This window comes from Geospiza fortis, unplaced genomic scaffold (assembly GCF_000277835.1).
Source record: "Geospiza fortis unplaced genomic scaffold, GeoFor_1.0 scaffold201, whole genome shotgun sequence".
Lineage (NCBI taxonomy): Eukaryota > Metazoa > Chordata > Aves > Passeriformes > Thraupidae > Geospiza > Geospiza fortis.
In genome coordinates this window covers 79389-94775 of record NW_005054440.1, presented here as the reverse complement: position 1 = coordinate 94775, position 15387 = coordinate 79389, and the positions used below count along the sequence as shown (strand labels likewise).

General features: G+C 41.2%; 1 protein-coding gene across 1 annotated transcript in view; it reads left to right on the top strand.

Moving 5' to 3' along the window:
* The first annotated feature begins 6 nt into the window (after nt 1–6).
* THBS4 (thrombospondin 4) overlaps nt 7–15387 on the top strand; it is a 39610-nt gene continuing 24229 nt past the window's right edge. The window contains 5 exon segments of the mRNA XM_014309580.2: nt 7–55; nt 4098–4301; nt 8413–8660; nt 9738–9843; nt 15243–15325. Coding sequence (XP_014165055.1) covers nt 4169–4301; nt 8413–8660; nt 9738–9843; nt 15243–15325 — 570 coding nt within the window. The 5' untranslated portion in view covers nt 7–55; nt 4098–4168.

Sequence of the window (15387 nt, the reverse complement as noted above, 5' to 3'; positions counted from 1 at the left end):
CTGCCGCTCGCCCTGCAGCTGTGCCCGGGCCGCGCCGCCGCGCCTGCCCCTCGAGGTAAGGGCCCCGTGCCCCCGATGGAGCGCGCTCTCCTTTTCCCTCTTCCGTTGGGAAAGCTCTGGGCTTGCAGTGTCCCGACCCTTGCCCTGCGCCGGGAGCCCTGCCTTGCAGCGAGAGGGAGCGCCTCTGCAGGTGCTAGGGGAGCCGGAGCCGTGGCGGGCAGCAGGAGCCGTCGCTGCCCGTCGGGGCGCAGAGCGCGCCCGCGGAGCCGCCCGGACTAGCGGTGAGAACCGGAGGAGATGGCGGTGACGGCCGCTCTCATGCAGGCTGCAAAAAGTGTTTTTGTAGGTGTGCTGGTGGGTGCGTGAAGCATCTGAATAGCCCTTTTCCAGCTGCAAGTTCTCCTAAATGAGAAGTGAATTTCTAAGCCGGGAAAACTCTACTACATAGTAGAGTCCGTAGGAAAACTCGTCCTTTTAAACCCAGCATTGCCGTGGCAATATTATGCACGTAGTAGGTTAGGAGCTGCTGTATTTTAGAGCTTGAGCGAAGTGGGTGGTATTGCTCTGCGGTAGCAGCTCGTGACTGCAGCCAGCTCGGCTGCCGAGTGCAGCAGTTCGTGCAACTTCGTGCTACTCCAAGAACCTTAAGGCTGCTTGTGGTTTTCGCTACGTTTTTAACCCCCTCCACTGCCTTACAGAATTATTTTTGACACGTCAATCAGTTATTACTTAGGCAGATCTAAAAGCCAGCCAATCACAACAATATAGCTGCATTTTCAGAAGCCTTTGTTGAAGACCTTTATGATGTGAAGACATTTCAGAGAATTTTTGTAACGACAAGTTGCATATTACCGGATTAGAAAAAAGCCAGTTTTCTAACTTGTCAGGGGCAGTGGCCAATGAAAAACTCCACTCTCAACAAGGGATGCATTCAGCTTCTTGGGGTCAGTGGGAAATTGTGGTAGGGGTTAGGATTTCACTCCAAGTGTCTAAGCCATTAATAATTACCTTGAAAAGTGCTGAACAGTAGTGGAGCAGTGTTTACATCTACAGCTATGATTAGGTGTGACCAGAAAACAGCCTTGGAAGGTCTCAAAAAGCTGAGTGATATGGCAACAGAGTTAGAGAAAAGAAGGGGTGCTTTAAGTTCCATGCTCTCCTGTGTCACTAATTTCACTCCTTCATGCCTCCTCATCCTAGCACTTTTTGTCATGTCTTCTAGCTCTCATCTGAAAAGCTAGCCTTGATGGGTTTGGGCAGATTTCCAAAGTGTGGTTTGCCACTGTCTCACCATGTAGCTCATCCCTTGTTAGCATTTGGCTAGGAGGGTAAGCAACTCTATTTTAAAAAACACAGAAGGAAGGTGCAGGAGAGAATTCCTGGTATGTCTCATGAGCAGGCTCAGTTTAGCCCAGTGGGTATGCACATTCGTGCTTGAAGGCATGAAGGCATGTTGGAGTTTTCAGTCCATTGCATGGATTAGAACCAGCTGCTTGTGCTTTTCAGCTTTGGCCGTTGTATTCTGTACATTTGCTTTCAAGTCTGCCTTTACACCGAGGAACAAAGAGACAGGGCTCTTCAAAAAATGAGATGTGAAATCTTTGTAATCTTTTTTTCCTTGTTTCTCCCAAACAAATAATTGTCTCTATAATGGCCAAGAGCTGTCTCTCTCTGCCAACTCTACTAAGGATGTAAAACAAATGTTCATAGCCCCCTCATTCTTCTGCTAGTTGCATTTGCTAGCTTGTGTGTAAGTTGTGCTTAAGGATGGATCTGATCATGTAATGCATCCACATACTAGTCAGTGAAGATATTCCAGGAAAGAGTTTGATAACATGGTACTAAAGGATCTGGCTGAGGCACTGTGCTTTGTGGAACACAACTGCCAAACCAATTTGAGTATTAATTTAAGTATGCAAATAACAAAAATTTCAATAAATGTTTTCTGTAACATTAGACAGATGTTTCACAGTGTTTAGTCATTACTTTTGTAATATTTTTAAGTGACTCTAGCATCGATTAATGAGTATCACAGAAATTGATAGAAATTCAGCCAATAGACCTAGAATTGAACAAAATGTATGGCTATATTTCATGCTCTCAAAGTCCTGGGTATTGTATTGCATTGCTCCAGCTGAGAGAGCACAGCTGTATTTTATGAATGGCTGTTCCTTGTAAAATGCTGTTGTACAGAGTAGTGAGTTGCATTTCAGTCTCTTATGTGGGCAGTTGCTCTACTCTCTCTGCACTGATTGTGATGAGGTGCCCAGCCTTTTGCTTCTGCTTTCCATGTCCCTGGTTTCAGTGGGAGCAGTGGTTGTCCTGGGATGCTGTAAATCTGAACTTAATGAAAGACAAGTCTTTTGACCAAGTCCACTTACATATATATGTCTTAGTTGTTTGACAGCAGTACTACTAGTGCATGCGAGTCAAGGGCCTGATATTTTTTGTAGTGTGTCCTGAAAATTTTCTGTAGAGATCGTTAGACCCAATGCAAGTGTAGATTTCAGAGATTATTTCAATGACTTCATGAAATGAAGGGAGAAAGGTCTTCATTTTTTCTCTTTTTTTGGAAATAACATTAGTGTCTAAATGAATGGATGCTTCAGAATGAGTGATGGGAGCAGCATGAACCCACACTCTATTATAAGGGAACAGGGTTTCCCACATATCTGTGGGAAGGTCTGCGTGCCCATGTGGTTGTTCTTTGAGTGCTCTTCAGTCTTTTCCTGTGCGTAGCTTATGGAAACACTGGAATGGTAGGATGGCCTCATCACCTTATAGACAACAACAGCTTTGGGGTTGTGCTGCATAGACAAGGCTCATCTGAAAAGGTCCACCAGTATTTTTTCAGCCTGGGAAACGAAACTTATTAGTACAACCACGGGCTTGAATCAAGCTAAGGCAGAATAGCTGTCATGTACCTTTGCCATCTGCCTGGTGTCACAGCTCTTCTCTGGTGGGAGCTCTCCGGTAGTGTTCCAGAGTGGGAGAAAAATATGGCCCAGCTATGGTAGGCCTTTGGCGTGTCAGTGGTATACAGTGGCTGAGTGTGCTCTTATATTTCAACAATACTTGTGCAAAATCATTTATCAAACTTTACTGCCAGGATATAGTATATATACTGCTTTAATTGCAGCAGGTTGGAATAGGATGTAATCAAGAAACCTAACAGAAGCATTTATTGAGTTCGGAGATGTCGTGGATTTAGGAACATTGAGGAAAATCCCAGTTCATTGTTTCAATGCCATAAAGGACATAGCTGACTTTTATGTGTGTAAAATCATAGACTCTATGCTGATGCGTTGTGGAAAAACTAAAATAAAAATTTGAAAGTGCTTTCACTATGCCTTCAGGGTTTGTGGGTTTTGTTTTGTTTTGTTTTTTGTCAGGCCTGTATTTCTTTGTTTCCTTTGCCAGAAAGGAAAGATGAGTCTTATTTGTATAATATATATTCTGAAAAGTCAGTGAAGTGAGAAGGTTGTGAACATCATATTGCTTACTTGGCTTTTTGGCATTTTAATTGGTGTTCTGCAAAAGCTATCAAAGGATGAGCACCCTGGAAATCTGTCTGAAAATTTTAATGCTGAATCCTTATCTAATTGAAGTGTGAACACAAACATCTGAATTTATGAAAGCTGAAGTAGATTAAAAAGCTTTCTGTTGAGGTGAATCCTCAGAAGAGGAGCACCTTTGAGATCTACCTAAAATATTTGCGTACCTCAATTTGAAGACTAGTTATTTCTATGTTAGTAACTTATCAATAATTCCTTTGAAAAATAAAAATAGTTAAAATAGTTGCAACAAATTATAGATATTTTTATAGAATGATAAAATATCATAGCTGTAGCTGGCAGGCACCATCTAGTCCAAACTCACTGCATCTATGGGGACATGTTTCCCTAGACCAGATTGCTTAAGATATCCCTTCCAGTGCCAGGGATTTGAACTTCATATTTACAGATGATCAACATATTGATAACTTTTTTTTTGGTAGGAAGAATATACAATCTCCAATATGTGGCTTCAAATATCATTCTTCTTTGGTCATTATTATATTTAATTTTCTGTTGAAATTTGCTTTTTGTTCCCCTCAGTTTTTGATCTTCTTCCTTATTCAAACAAGCGAGTGGTACTGAACTTCTTGCAACAAGCATTTGGGGATCCTATGCTGAATGAAGTGTACTTGCTCTCAACATTCAAATTACAGCCAAAGAGCACAGCCACTGTTTTTGGCCTATATTCATCAGCTGACAACAGCAAGTATTTTGAATTTACGGTAATGGGACGGATGAGTAAAGGTGAGTTGCTTGGAATGTGTATGGTATAATTGGTGTTGGATCCATAATCACTGGTGTGTGACAGATGAATGCTGACAACTGTGTGATTAACCTTTGTGCTTGAGTCATTCCTGTTTCATACTGTCACTTTTCACATCCCCTCTCACCCCTTCATCTCTTTCCTTCATCTCCTTGATGCTGCTCTCTCCTGGCCAGAGAAAACTAACCTGACAATCAGCTGATGTCTTCACTTGGCTGCAGTGCTTACTCTGAGCAATGCTGAGAAAGGAGAAAAAAACCCATGGAATATGGAGCAAGGAGACAATTTGGTTTGGTCTTTTAGTTTTTTCCTTTTTTCCCTAGGGACAATCATTGGTTCTTATTACTCAGGAATGCGAGGGACACACGCACATGCTGCCTCATGCATATGAAAGGCAGGTTCTTGTTCCAATGACCTTGGAGGTTAGATGTGACTATGCAAGACAAATATTCCTGGCACTTACTAGATCTGTTGGGTGAAATAAAGTGTTCTTTACTTACTGGAATTAGTTAGTCAGGAGTCAAAGTAGGAACTGCAGCACTTTTAGAAATAATAATAATAATAGTTTCATTGATCTGTTAACCAGATCTGGGATATACTACAATTTTAAGATTCAGTGAAAGATTGTTGATTTATTGATTGGTTGTTGTTGGTTTATTTTTTGATTTATCATTGATTGTTGATTTATATACATTATCGTTGCTGCATTGACTTCACCTCTGCTATAGTAATTTGCTACCGAGTAATTAGCTGAATCGAATATACTGTGAAATTCTACTGAGAAATTTCAGTTTCTACATAGGGAAATTATTCAATACGTTGCAAAAGAAGAAAAACATGCCTTTTCATTAAACATTGTTGGGGAATCAGTTAGGTAAAACATTGGTAGTTTTATCAGATCTGCCAAAATCCTTCTGAGGTAAGGAAATAAGAGCTATGTGTGTATAGGGAATGGGTAATACGTGGTCACACAGCCTTATCAAAAGTGCAGGGAACGGGTAATACATGGTCACACAGCCGTATCAAAAGTGCCATACAATTCCCAACACTGACTTACTTAATTGCTAAATAAATTATAAATTACACATACTCACTCTCCCTCTCGCACATGCACAACTATGTGTGCAGATGTTGTACATATATATAGGAACATATGTATATGCACAAATTTGTCTATTTACATACAAGTTTAAGCATATCAAACTGATTTTCAAAACTGTCTGCGTGACTACATGACAGTCTCTTAAGCCTGTTAGAGTGTTTCTGGTGGAAGGTTACATGGTTTCTTGTCCTCGGTAGGTTGGTGTTTGAGTAACATCTATGTGAGAGGACATATGCAATAATGGCGTATGCAAAGGCAGCATGAAGCAACTTGTCCTGTCAGTGACCAGTGTTGAGTAGATGGGGGACATCCGTAACCTATTTGATGTAAAGGATTGACCATCAGGTTGATGTAAAGGATTGGCCAAAGAGAGGGAGGCTTTTTGCAGCAAGACAGTTCATTGAATTTCTTTGCCTCCTTATTACTTTAGAGTACCTTGGTTAAGGCATATGGCAGTGAGCAAGTGGTAGGTGATGTTTCCACATGTGATTTCTCTGAAGTGTTAGGGATTCCATATGGCTACTTCATACAGTAAGTTAAACTACATCCATGAGATTGTCATGTCAGCTGCAAGTATGGAGTGTGTGAGCTGTGTATGATCCTCTCAATACTGAACAGCGTCGCTTAAGTGATGAACCAATGTTGGCATCTCAGCAAAATGCTGGGTCTTCATGTCAGTGGTATTTCTATGCATGTTACTTCTAGTTATGTGCCCAAATCTGATTTAGAGAGCTCAAAGCAGGGCTTAGTTGTACTTTAAAGTGCCACATTTAAGAGTTTTGTTCCCAATGGTTGCCTCATATTCTGGTTTTATTGTGGTATAACTGATAGTAATGTGTTTGTACCACCTAAATGTTTATAAAAGCAGAGGTCTGAATTACTGAGTTAACAGCTAAACTTAGTGTAGACAATTGTGCCTTTCAGAGACAGATAGCATCCATGGATTTCTTATCCTTTTTTAATTATTCTTTTGTGGAGCAAACAGCAGTTAGTGCATGGAAGTGTTGCAGTTAAACAATTCTGTGAAGCAGTTCCTATTTTAATTGAAAATTTGTTTCTTGAGCAGTTTACGTGACACTCTTAGGAATATCTGTAAAATATTCGAGCAGCAAACATACTGCAGGGGCTTGGGTGAGTCAAATCTTGGAGGTGGAGGCTGTGATCCAAGAAAATCTCTCTTCAAAAGCCTACTCTAGTTTACCATATGAATATTTGGCTTTGGCTGAGGCAAGAATACTTGCTCTTCCTTCCAAGTCTGATTGCTCCTTGTCCTGAAACTATTCTGGCAGGGTGTGTTCTGGGCCCTGCCTCCATCTCTTCTTTCTTTCTCTAGGCTACTGTTGTGTTTGGTCACTCTGAGTGCAGGACCCAGATCCAATTTTATATGGCCAGGCGTGCATAATATTCACATAAATAAAATGCCTGTAATGTACTCTGTCTTGCCTTATCTTTGAGTTTGCCAAGAAATGCTACCTTTTAGCAAGTTACTGGTGACCTCATGCACCTTTGCAGAAATCTCAGCTCTGGCAGTGTTTTGACATAGACAGTAGTGAAAACATTCCTGGTATTGATCACAGCTGCTGAGGCTCTAGCACTAGTGTAGACTTCAAAGATGGAGACATACCCTGCCCAATTCATGCTGGTATAAATCTGGGGTTTTTTTCATCATTAGACTGAGGAATTAAAAGAATTTTAGGGACCATGTGCACATTAAGTTGGGAGGTCACCAACAAACAGGTATCATAGCAACAAAGCAATTTTATTAGTAGTGGAAAGATGGGAAGGTAGTTAAATGAATAGAAATTGGATGGTTTCAGTAAGTAGCTGGTATTAGGTCCAAAGCTAGTATGAGCTTTTACCTCCACTATATCCACAGTTTTTGGTTGACTTACTTAATGTCAGATCATTTGTCAGCTCTCACTTAATGCAGCAGCCATCTGTGAATTTCAGACTTTAACAAGAGCCAGCATGTAAATATTTAGATGCCTGATGTCTCTGCAGCTTGATTCCTCATGCACATAGCTATTATGATCAGGAAATAAGAGACTGTCACCTGGTGATCAGCGGGATCTTTGAAGGTCTGTCTGATATTGCAGGGTAGTTATGTACGGTCCAGAGGCATTCTGCTCGTTGCTTCTGCAGATATGCTGTTGGAGAGACAGGGAGAGATTTTGTGGAGAGAACTAGCTAACTGATCTTAGAGATCTGGCTCACAGAATCTAGCTTACTGATCCAATTTCCTTAGGAAAGAGGCTTTCTTTTCAATATTACTCAGCATGTATTTATTTTAAGAGTATTTGTCTGCTGTTGTGGGGTTTTTTTGATGGTGCATTTTACGTAATGAAATGAGAATTTTTGTCAGGTAGGTCAGTCACTAAGGCTTTTAAAAAGAGCTGAGAAAAGGTTTAGTCATCCCTAGGAGTGGACTATGCCTTTTCTGCATTATACTTTGGTTTTACTGAGTGTTTGTTACAAAGAAGTGCAGGTTATTGGTTTGGAAACATGCTTCCTTTGGTTTTTAATTATGCATTTGGATGCACTCTTAGGCAGCTCCACTGTATGCATCGCTAAAATTGATTTTCTAGTTGCACACTTCTGCTGCAGAGTATCTCTGGTCTGTCAGATATGTACATACCGAAGTGCTGACTGGAGGCTGCCTGCTATGCCCTGTAACTTTACCACTTGCGTTTTAGCACATTATGGCCTGTAAAGTGACTTTGGTTAAGCCATTTAGGGAGGCCTGGACAAAGCAGAGGAAAATTCAGCACAGGCAGCAGAGCTTCATAAATGTCATGCAAGCATCCTGCTAGTGCTGCTTTGAGAGTCAATGTCCCATTTATTATTACCATTGTGTCTGCATATGGGATGCATTTACAGAAGCAGACATGTGGAAAAATACCAGAGCAATTGCAGATTTCCACAGGATGTTCCTTGATCAGCCTTGGGCTGTCTGCTACCCTCTGATAGTCCTTCTGTGTGTTTTGTCCTAGCGGTGCTGCGCTATCTGAAGAGTGATGGAAGGCTGAATTCCGTGATCTTTAGCAACATCCAGCTGGCTGATGGGAAACCCCATGCTGTCATCTTGTGGCTGAGTGGTCTGCAGCAGGGAGTGAGCACTATAGAGCTGTATCTGGACTGCCTGCAAGTAGGTGCCATTGAGGACTTGCCAAAACCATTTTCAGCACTGTCTCAGAAGGTGGTGGCAGCTGAGTTGCGCACTCTCCAGGAGAAGACACAGGTGAGCATGGAAACTGGGAACAGGCTAAGGACTTAGAGGGATCCCCACCGAACCTCTGGATCACTGAATTCAAACCTCAATCCTCACAGCAGCCAAGCTCTCTACAGTAATACTTTAATATTAAGTTGTGAAATAAATGTAAATAGAAGCTCCCTATGGAGCAGGCGAAATCTTAGCTCACATGAACCCTATAATATTTATGCTATTTGTTTTAGACATAATTTTTAGCTTTTTAAATAAAATTTTTAAAAACTACTACCTCCTTCACTTCAATCTAGTTGTTTTTTGGGGAGTGGACTTTTTGTAAGGACTCAGCTAGTGCAGTAAGGGCAGCTTTCCACTGGCTTCGTACAGCTGTTCTGTATGAGCAATGCTTGTCTGTGTATGTGGCTTTCCTCTTCATGATATGCCAAAAGACTAAAAAAGACAGAAGAAAGGGAGGACTCTTTTGGTGAGGGAGTGAAACCCTCATCTGATGACTGCAATAGCTTTTCTTCCTCTGTCTGCCAAGCAGGAGTTGATAGAGCTTCCTGTCATCTCCCTATCAGCAGTCTGAGATAAACAGTGTCTTCCACAGCATCTTCCATCATCATTAATCAAAAATACTTATTAGAAGGTACAAAGGCGTTCTGCCCCCAAGGTTTCCCGCTTACTTTTTTTCATTACAGGCTTGAAAGTGAGCCTGTTTTTATGGAGAATGACTGATGTGCCCATATTCCTGACATGAATATATGTACCTGTTTGAGAGGAGAGGAAAAAAACCACAGCTTTGGATGCACTTAAAATCATATGCCACAGAAATATGGGAACTTCTAGTATGTGAGATTATATTAATTAGAACAGTAAAAAAAGAGTTTGAAATAAAACCACAGCTATGCGAAAATCTGCAAGGCAATGATTAGAGATTTTATACAGTTCAAATGGTAATGGGTGGTCCTGAAGGGGATGGTGTAGGACCCCTGCATACATAGGAAATGGACTCCGTCTCTTAAAAAAATTAATTTACTTTGTCTGGTATTTCATATTCTTCCCATTGTTGTACCAGAATTGTGAGCTCTGTTTTTCTTGTGAGCCCAGGATACACTAGATGAGCTAAAGCTGGTAACTGGAGGAACTCTTGCTGAAGTGGGAAACCTGCAGGATTGTTTTCTTCAACAAATTGAGCCTGTACCTCAGTACACTGGTAAGGCCTGCAACTGGGAGTTAAAATTATTCTTAATGATACAGTGCAAGGAAACTAATGTGATGAATACTGAAAATGTGAAAAAGCCTATAGTCAAGTAATAACAATTGTTTGACTAAATTATAGCTATGACAATTTCCTGTAAATGTTTTAGAAATAGCTCTGTTTGGAGATAAAACTGTTGCTGGTGATAAAACAATGAATTGTTGTTTTAGTGAAAGACAAGTCTGTAATGATTAAAAGAGGTTTTTTAGCCTAATTTGGAAGGCAAATTTTTGTGATGATGATCTGCTTGTGTCAGCTTAATAATATTTTAAGTACTCAAATTGCAAACAATTGCAGATGGAAAGTAATGCTAAATGGAGTACATTGCTACAGGTTGTGTGAAAGGAAGATCAATGGAGTAGCAAGACCTACCCATGTACTTATCCATACTCTCAGTGTCAATCTCTTGTTGAGCACTGGACTGTCACCCAGAGGGGAAGAGCAAGGTGTGAAGAAGCTTGCAGGAGACTAAAGAAAACGTTTGTGCCATGGCTACAGAGCCTGTATGTCTATGTGAGAGAAGCCATTGCATAGTAGCCACTAGTCCTGCCACAATTTAGCCAAGGCTTTTGTCACCTGCTGAAGGGCCTCAGGAGCTTCATGCAATCCCATGTTAGGTGAGGGTGCTTCCCATCCTCTGGACACAGAAAACCTGTGCTAGACTGTCCCATCTGTAGTCATTCTAGTCCCTGTCCATCTGCCTTTCTGCTGTGGGTGTGAGGGAGAAGAATGGGTTCACACTGTGCATGGAATATGTTAATATATGACAACCATAGGAAGGAAACTCTGATCAGGGTTTGAAATAGGATTAATGATATGTTCTCTCTTATACCCTTTCCTGTCCCCCTGCCAAGCCCAACCCTGCAGCATTGCTAGTTTTGATAAGAACAGAGACAAGATGCAAAAATGTTACGAGAGCATCCTGGGTATGTCACATGAATGTACGCACCATTGCGGTGGTAACAAAATCTGGTCTACTTTTTATGTATGTAAATCCTTAGTTCCACATACTTCTATTTCCCTGCTTCTTAACATATATACACTTAGATAAAAAATGAATTTTATCCTCCAGGCTCTCTCTTTTTCACTAAACCAACAGGCATTCGAACTTGAAACAGAAGGCTAATTCAGTGTTTTCTTCTGCAAAAACTGGCAGCTCTCTCATGGCGAGTTTCCAAATGACAAACTTGCAGCTTTCTCCTTTTTACTTTTTTCTCACTAATCAAAAATGCAAATGGTAATATTAGACAGACTATCTTTCTGTGGCTGCCTGCACCTGGCTTAGACTCGCAAATTCAGTTGCTTTTAACTTTCAAGTGGAATTAGTGTCAACAACAACAATAATAATAAGAATAACCCAACTACTCACATAAATACATCCAAAGACTACGTAGTCTAATCCACCAAAATAAAAGGTGGGTGTTCCAGCAGCAATTTTAACTTGTCTGTCTTGAACTTTGTGTATGCATCATGATGCCCTTCTATGGCAGTGGTATATCAGATAATGTCAATTGTGCCTACTTCCAGGAAAAGCTGGAATACAAATGCTCAGCTGTATAGGAGGGTAAGACCTAATGTCTTGGTAAAAATCTGTGCTTTCATATGAATTGGAAAATCCTTGGGAGTGCTTTGAACCTGAATAACTGTACATGGCTTTGACTGTGTGCCTGGTTTTTGCTCATTGCTTTCACAGAAGCATTACCTCCGTTTTCAGTCTGTGAGGCTGGGACACTTAAGCAGTGGGATGATATTATGATGATTAGACACAGGCTGAAGATGAATATTTGGATTTTTGTGTTTGGGTAGGAAAATAGAATGCAAGGTGCACTGGGTTTGGTAGATGAGATTAGTACACTGCATGTGATCATCATCACAAGATCATTCTGGTCCCAAGGAATCTAAGGAGGTTGTACAGTTCATGTAGGGTACCTGAGCCTGACAAAGTATTAAAAAAAATCTTTGTTGCACTGGACCATAGGTTCTTTACACAAGTTGCTGTTCGAGACAGTATGTCGATATAGACCCACAGGCAAGAGAATAATGGAAGGGAGTCTTAGTGTGGCTTTCTCTGAATGCTTCACTGTTCTCCAGTTCATGGTGTTCAGAGCTCTTGACTCAGTGGTCATGTCTTTGTTGTTTGTATTCCATATATGTTTTTGTCCATGAATCTGTCCAGTCAGTTTTAAATGCATGGTCAAGAAATTTATCACATATCTAAGAAATATTTCCTTCTGTTTTCTTGGAACCTACCTCTTCTTAATTCCACATAAAACTTGTACGTACAGCTTTTTGGTGAAAGATTATAGGCTGTTCAGAAATGTTTTTTTATTGTCAGCCATCATCTATACTATAGTCCTGGTTCGCTCTCTGGACAAGAAACCACAATCTTCCAGAGTTCAAGAAGATGGACAATGTTCTCACGCACATGGTGTGATTCTTGGGATTGTCCCATGTGGGGCCAGGATTTGACCCGATAATCCTGATGAGTCCCTCCCAGCTCAGGCTGTTCCATGATTATATGGGTCTTGTTCTCTTAGAATGACAATTCAGGATTTGAATGACGCAGACAGGAGCAAATGTGTTGCTTGAGCCAGAGAGCTGTTGTTCTTAAGAGAGGTAGAAGCGATAGCTATGAGGTGTTTCACTGTGGCTATTGTTTGTGCATGCCTGGGCCAACTGGCTGTGGAATGAAGGTGGATCTATACTGCAACATCCTGGCAAGAGAAAGACGGGGACTTCAGTTCCCAGTTGGTCAGTAATACTTCAGAGCAGTCTCTGTACTCAGTTATTACTGTGAAAGCCACTCTGTTAATCATATTGTTAATGATTCTAGAATATAGAGCTATGGAGTAGCTGAACTGGGGAGTTGCCTTATAAGATATTAGGGGTATGGATGAGAGAGGCTACATGGAAGGGCTAGATAACTGTATAGCTCCATGCTGATACCTTTTGCTTACCTGCTTTCTCCTGCATCCACTATATTGTGGACTGACAGCTTCCTTAAAAGCCTCTCTGAGTACTTATCCCTAAACATTGGTTACTCTGCTGCAAGTGAGGCCTGCTGTTGGAATTACTTTTAATGGAAGGAAAAAAGCCAAAACCAGGTGTATTCAGCTGTTTCTGCTCTAAATTTGCACACACAGCATGTAGTTCATGGCAGTTTAACCAGTTTAGTCCACCTTAAATGTTCAGCAGTCTGCAAAACTTAAGTACAGAATGTCTGGTTTTGATTTAGATGCTAGCCAAAAAACACCATCTGAAGTCTTGAGATTTTTTTTGCAGGTTTCAACCAATAATGCCTAAATTAGCCTTTGTTTTAAAAATAAAACAAGAACAGACCCTAGCATCTGACCTGAGAGCCTGTGCCAGGTTCCACTATGGGATTCTAAAATACCCATGATATTATGTCCTGCTGTTGTCACCCAAATAAAAATATGGCAAGGTTAGGACTAGAACGGAAGCAGGCTCTGGAACAGGTGATTCCTGACCTCAAACTTGTTCAGTGTTTGGATGAGAAAATATAGAGTGAAGAAAACTCAGTATGTGAGGATTTGGACGGTTCCCATCAGAATGTTTGGAAACAGTTAGACCTGCTTTGAAGTACAAAACAATGAGGTAAACATTAAGAGATGCATTTTTCATATAAGCTTTCAGTACTCACAAAAATAACATATGAATAAACCTCCCTGAAGCTATCAGGCGTAATATCAAAATATCCTGCCTGCCTAGACTATGGAAGAGCATATATTTGTGAAGTTTGTTTTTAGATACAGACTTAGAGAAGTAAACAAATATCTTCTTCTTGAGAGGTACAAATTCATAAGTAAGCTGCAAAGAGGGGCAACTACAAGCTACTGTGCTAAACACGCTTTCTGCTTCTTCTCTGTCACTGTCTCAAAACCAGTGTTTCATTTAAGAGATTAAAATCTCCTATGAAGATCTTGGGTTTGATCTGGTCCTTCTCTATGGCTCATTACAGATGTTAACTTTTGGTCTTGTTTTAGAGGTCTTTAATTGGTTACTTGGTGTTGAAGGCTGACTTCTGGTGTGAGTTCACAGTGTGTTGAGTAGATGTTTTGTGAGTCCATACAAAGTCTGCATCTGTCCGAAGCAAATACAGCCATGAAACTTGTGCAGTGTGATGAGCTGCCTTTAAGAAGAAGAGCCAAGTGACTATTGCAGTTACTAAAAACGCTGTTTTGTCAGAGCAGGCACTGTTGATGGGTTCTCAGAGCTTCACAGTGAGCTTGCTCAGAAAGCTGGGTAACTTCACTTTGAAAAATATGTATCGATCAGTAATGGTTACAACTGTGCTATGCCAGCAGGACCTGTACTCAGGATTGGTGTGGCTGCACCTCAAATCCTGTGTTCAGTTTTGGGTTCCTCACTTTAAATATGAGATTGGGGTGCTGGAGTGTGTCCAGTGAAGGGCAACAAGGCTGGTGAAAGGACTAGAAAATATGTCATATGAGGAACAGCCAAAGAAGCTGGGCTTGTTCAGAAGAGGAGGCTCAGGGAGACTTCATTGCTTTCTACAACCACCTGAGAGGAGGGTATAGCCAGGTGGGCACCAGTCTCTTCTGCCATGCCTGCAGTAGGAGGACATCAGGAAATGGCCTTAAACTGAGGCAGGGGAGATTCAGCTTAGATATTAGAAATATTTTTTCATTATTAGGGTGGTCAGGCATTGGAATAAGTTGCCCAGGGAGGTGGTGGAATTACCTGGAGGAGTTTAGATGCTGGCTGTATCTGGTGCTAAGGTGATGGTTTAGTGGTTTAGGGGTCACAGTGGTAGTGTTGGGTGGATGGCTAGACTGCATGATCTTAAAGGTCTCTTCCAACACTGATGATTCTATGTCTCTGATTCTTTACGCAGGGTGTCTTGCCATTGCATGCACACATGCTTCATGGCCTCACCTTGTCCTCCTGCCCCAAATAGGTTATGACAAATACCCAGTTCTGAAATCCTGAGGTTTTCACTCAGGGTTGCTGGTCTCAGGCCTTGGGAGGAACCACTTAGGGAGGAACCTTAGTTGCCTAGGAGAGCCTTAACACTGAAGTAATGGTAGAAGAATCGTGATCTTATTTTTCACTCTGTGGAGAGCTTTCTGCTTTGCCCATTTCTGTGGTATATGAGGAGTTCAGTCCAGAAAAGCCTTGAGTTAATGAAAATCAGGCAATAAAATTTGAGGAAAATACTGTGTTTGCTCTGATGATTTCTACAGGGCTTGCATAACAGTAGTGTCTGCCCTCTATGGCTCTTCATGGGGTTTCTATCTTATATCTCAGAAATTACCATGACAAATGAAGAAGAGTTATGTTGTGTGCTCTTTTTCATTGCTGTTTCCCTGCAGGTGATTTTAATAGGCAGCTGATGGGTCAAATGATGCAGATGAACCAACTACTGGGAGATGTGAAAGACCTTCTTAGACAACAGGTAATGTATAGAGGCCTTGGTGTGAAATATCCCAGTTTTGCTTCTTTGATAGAGTCAGCACA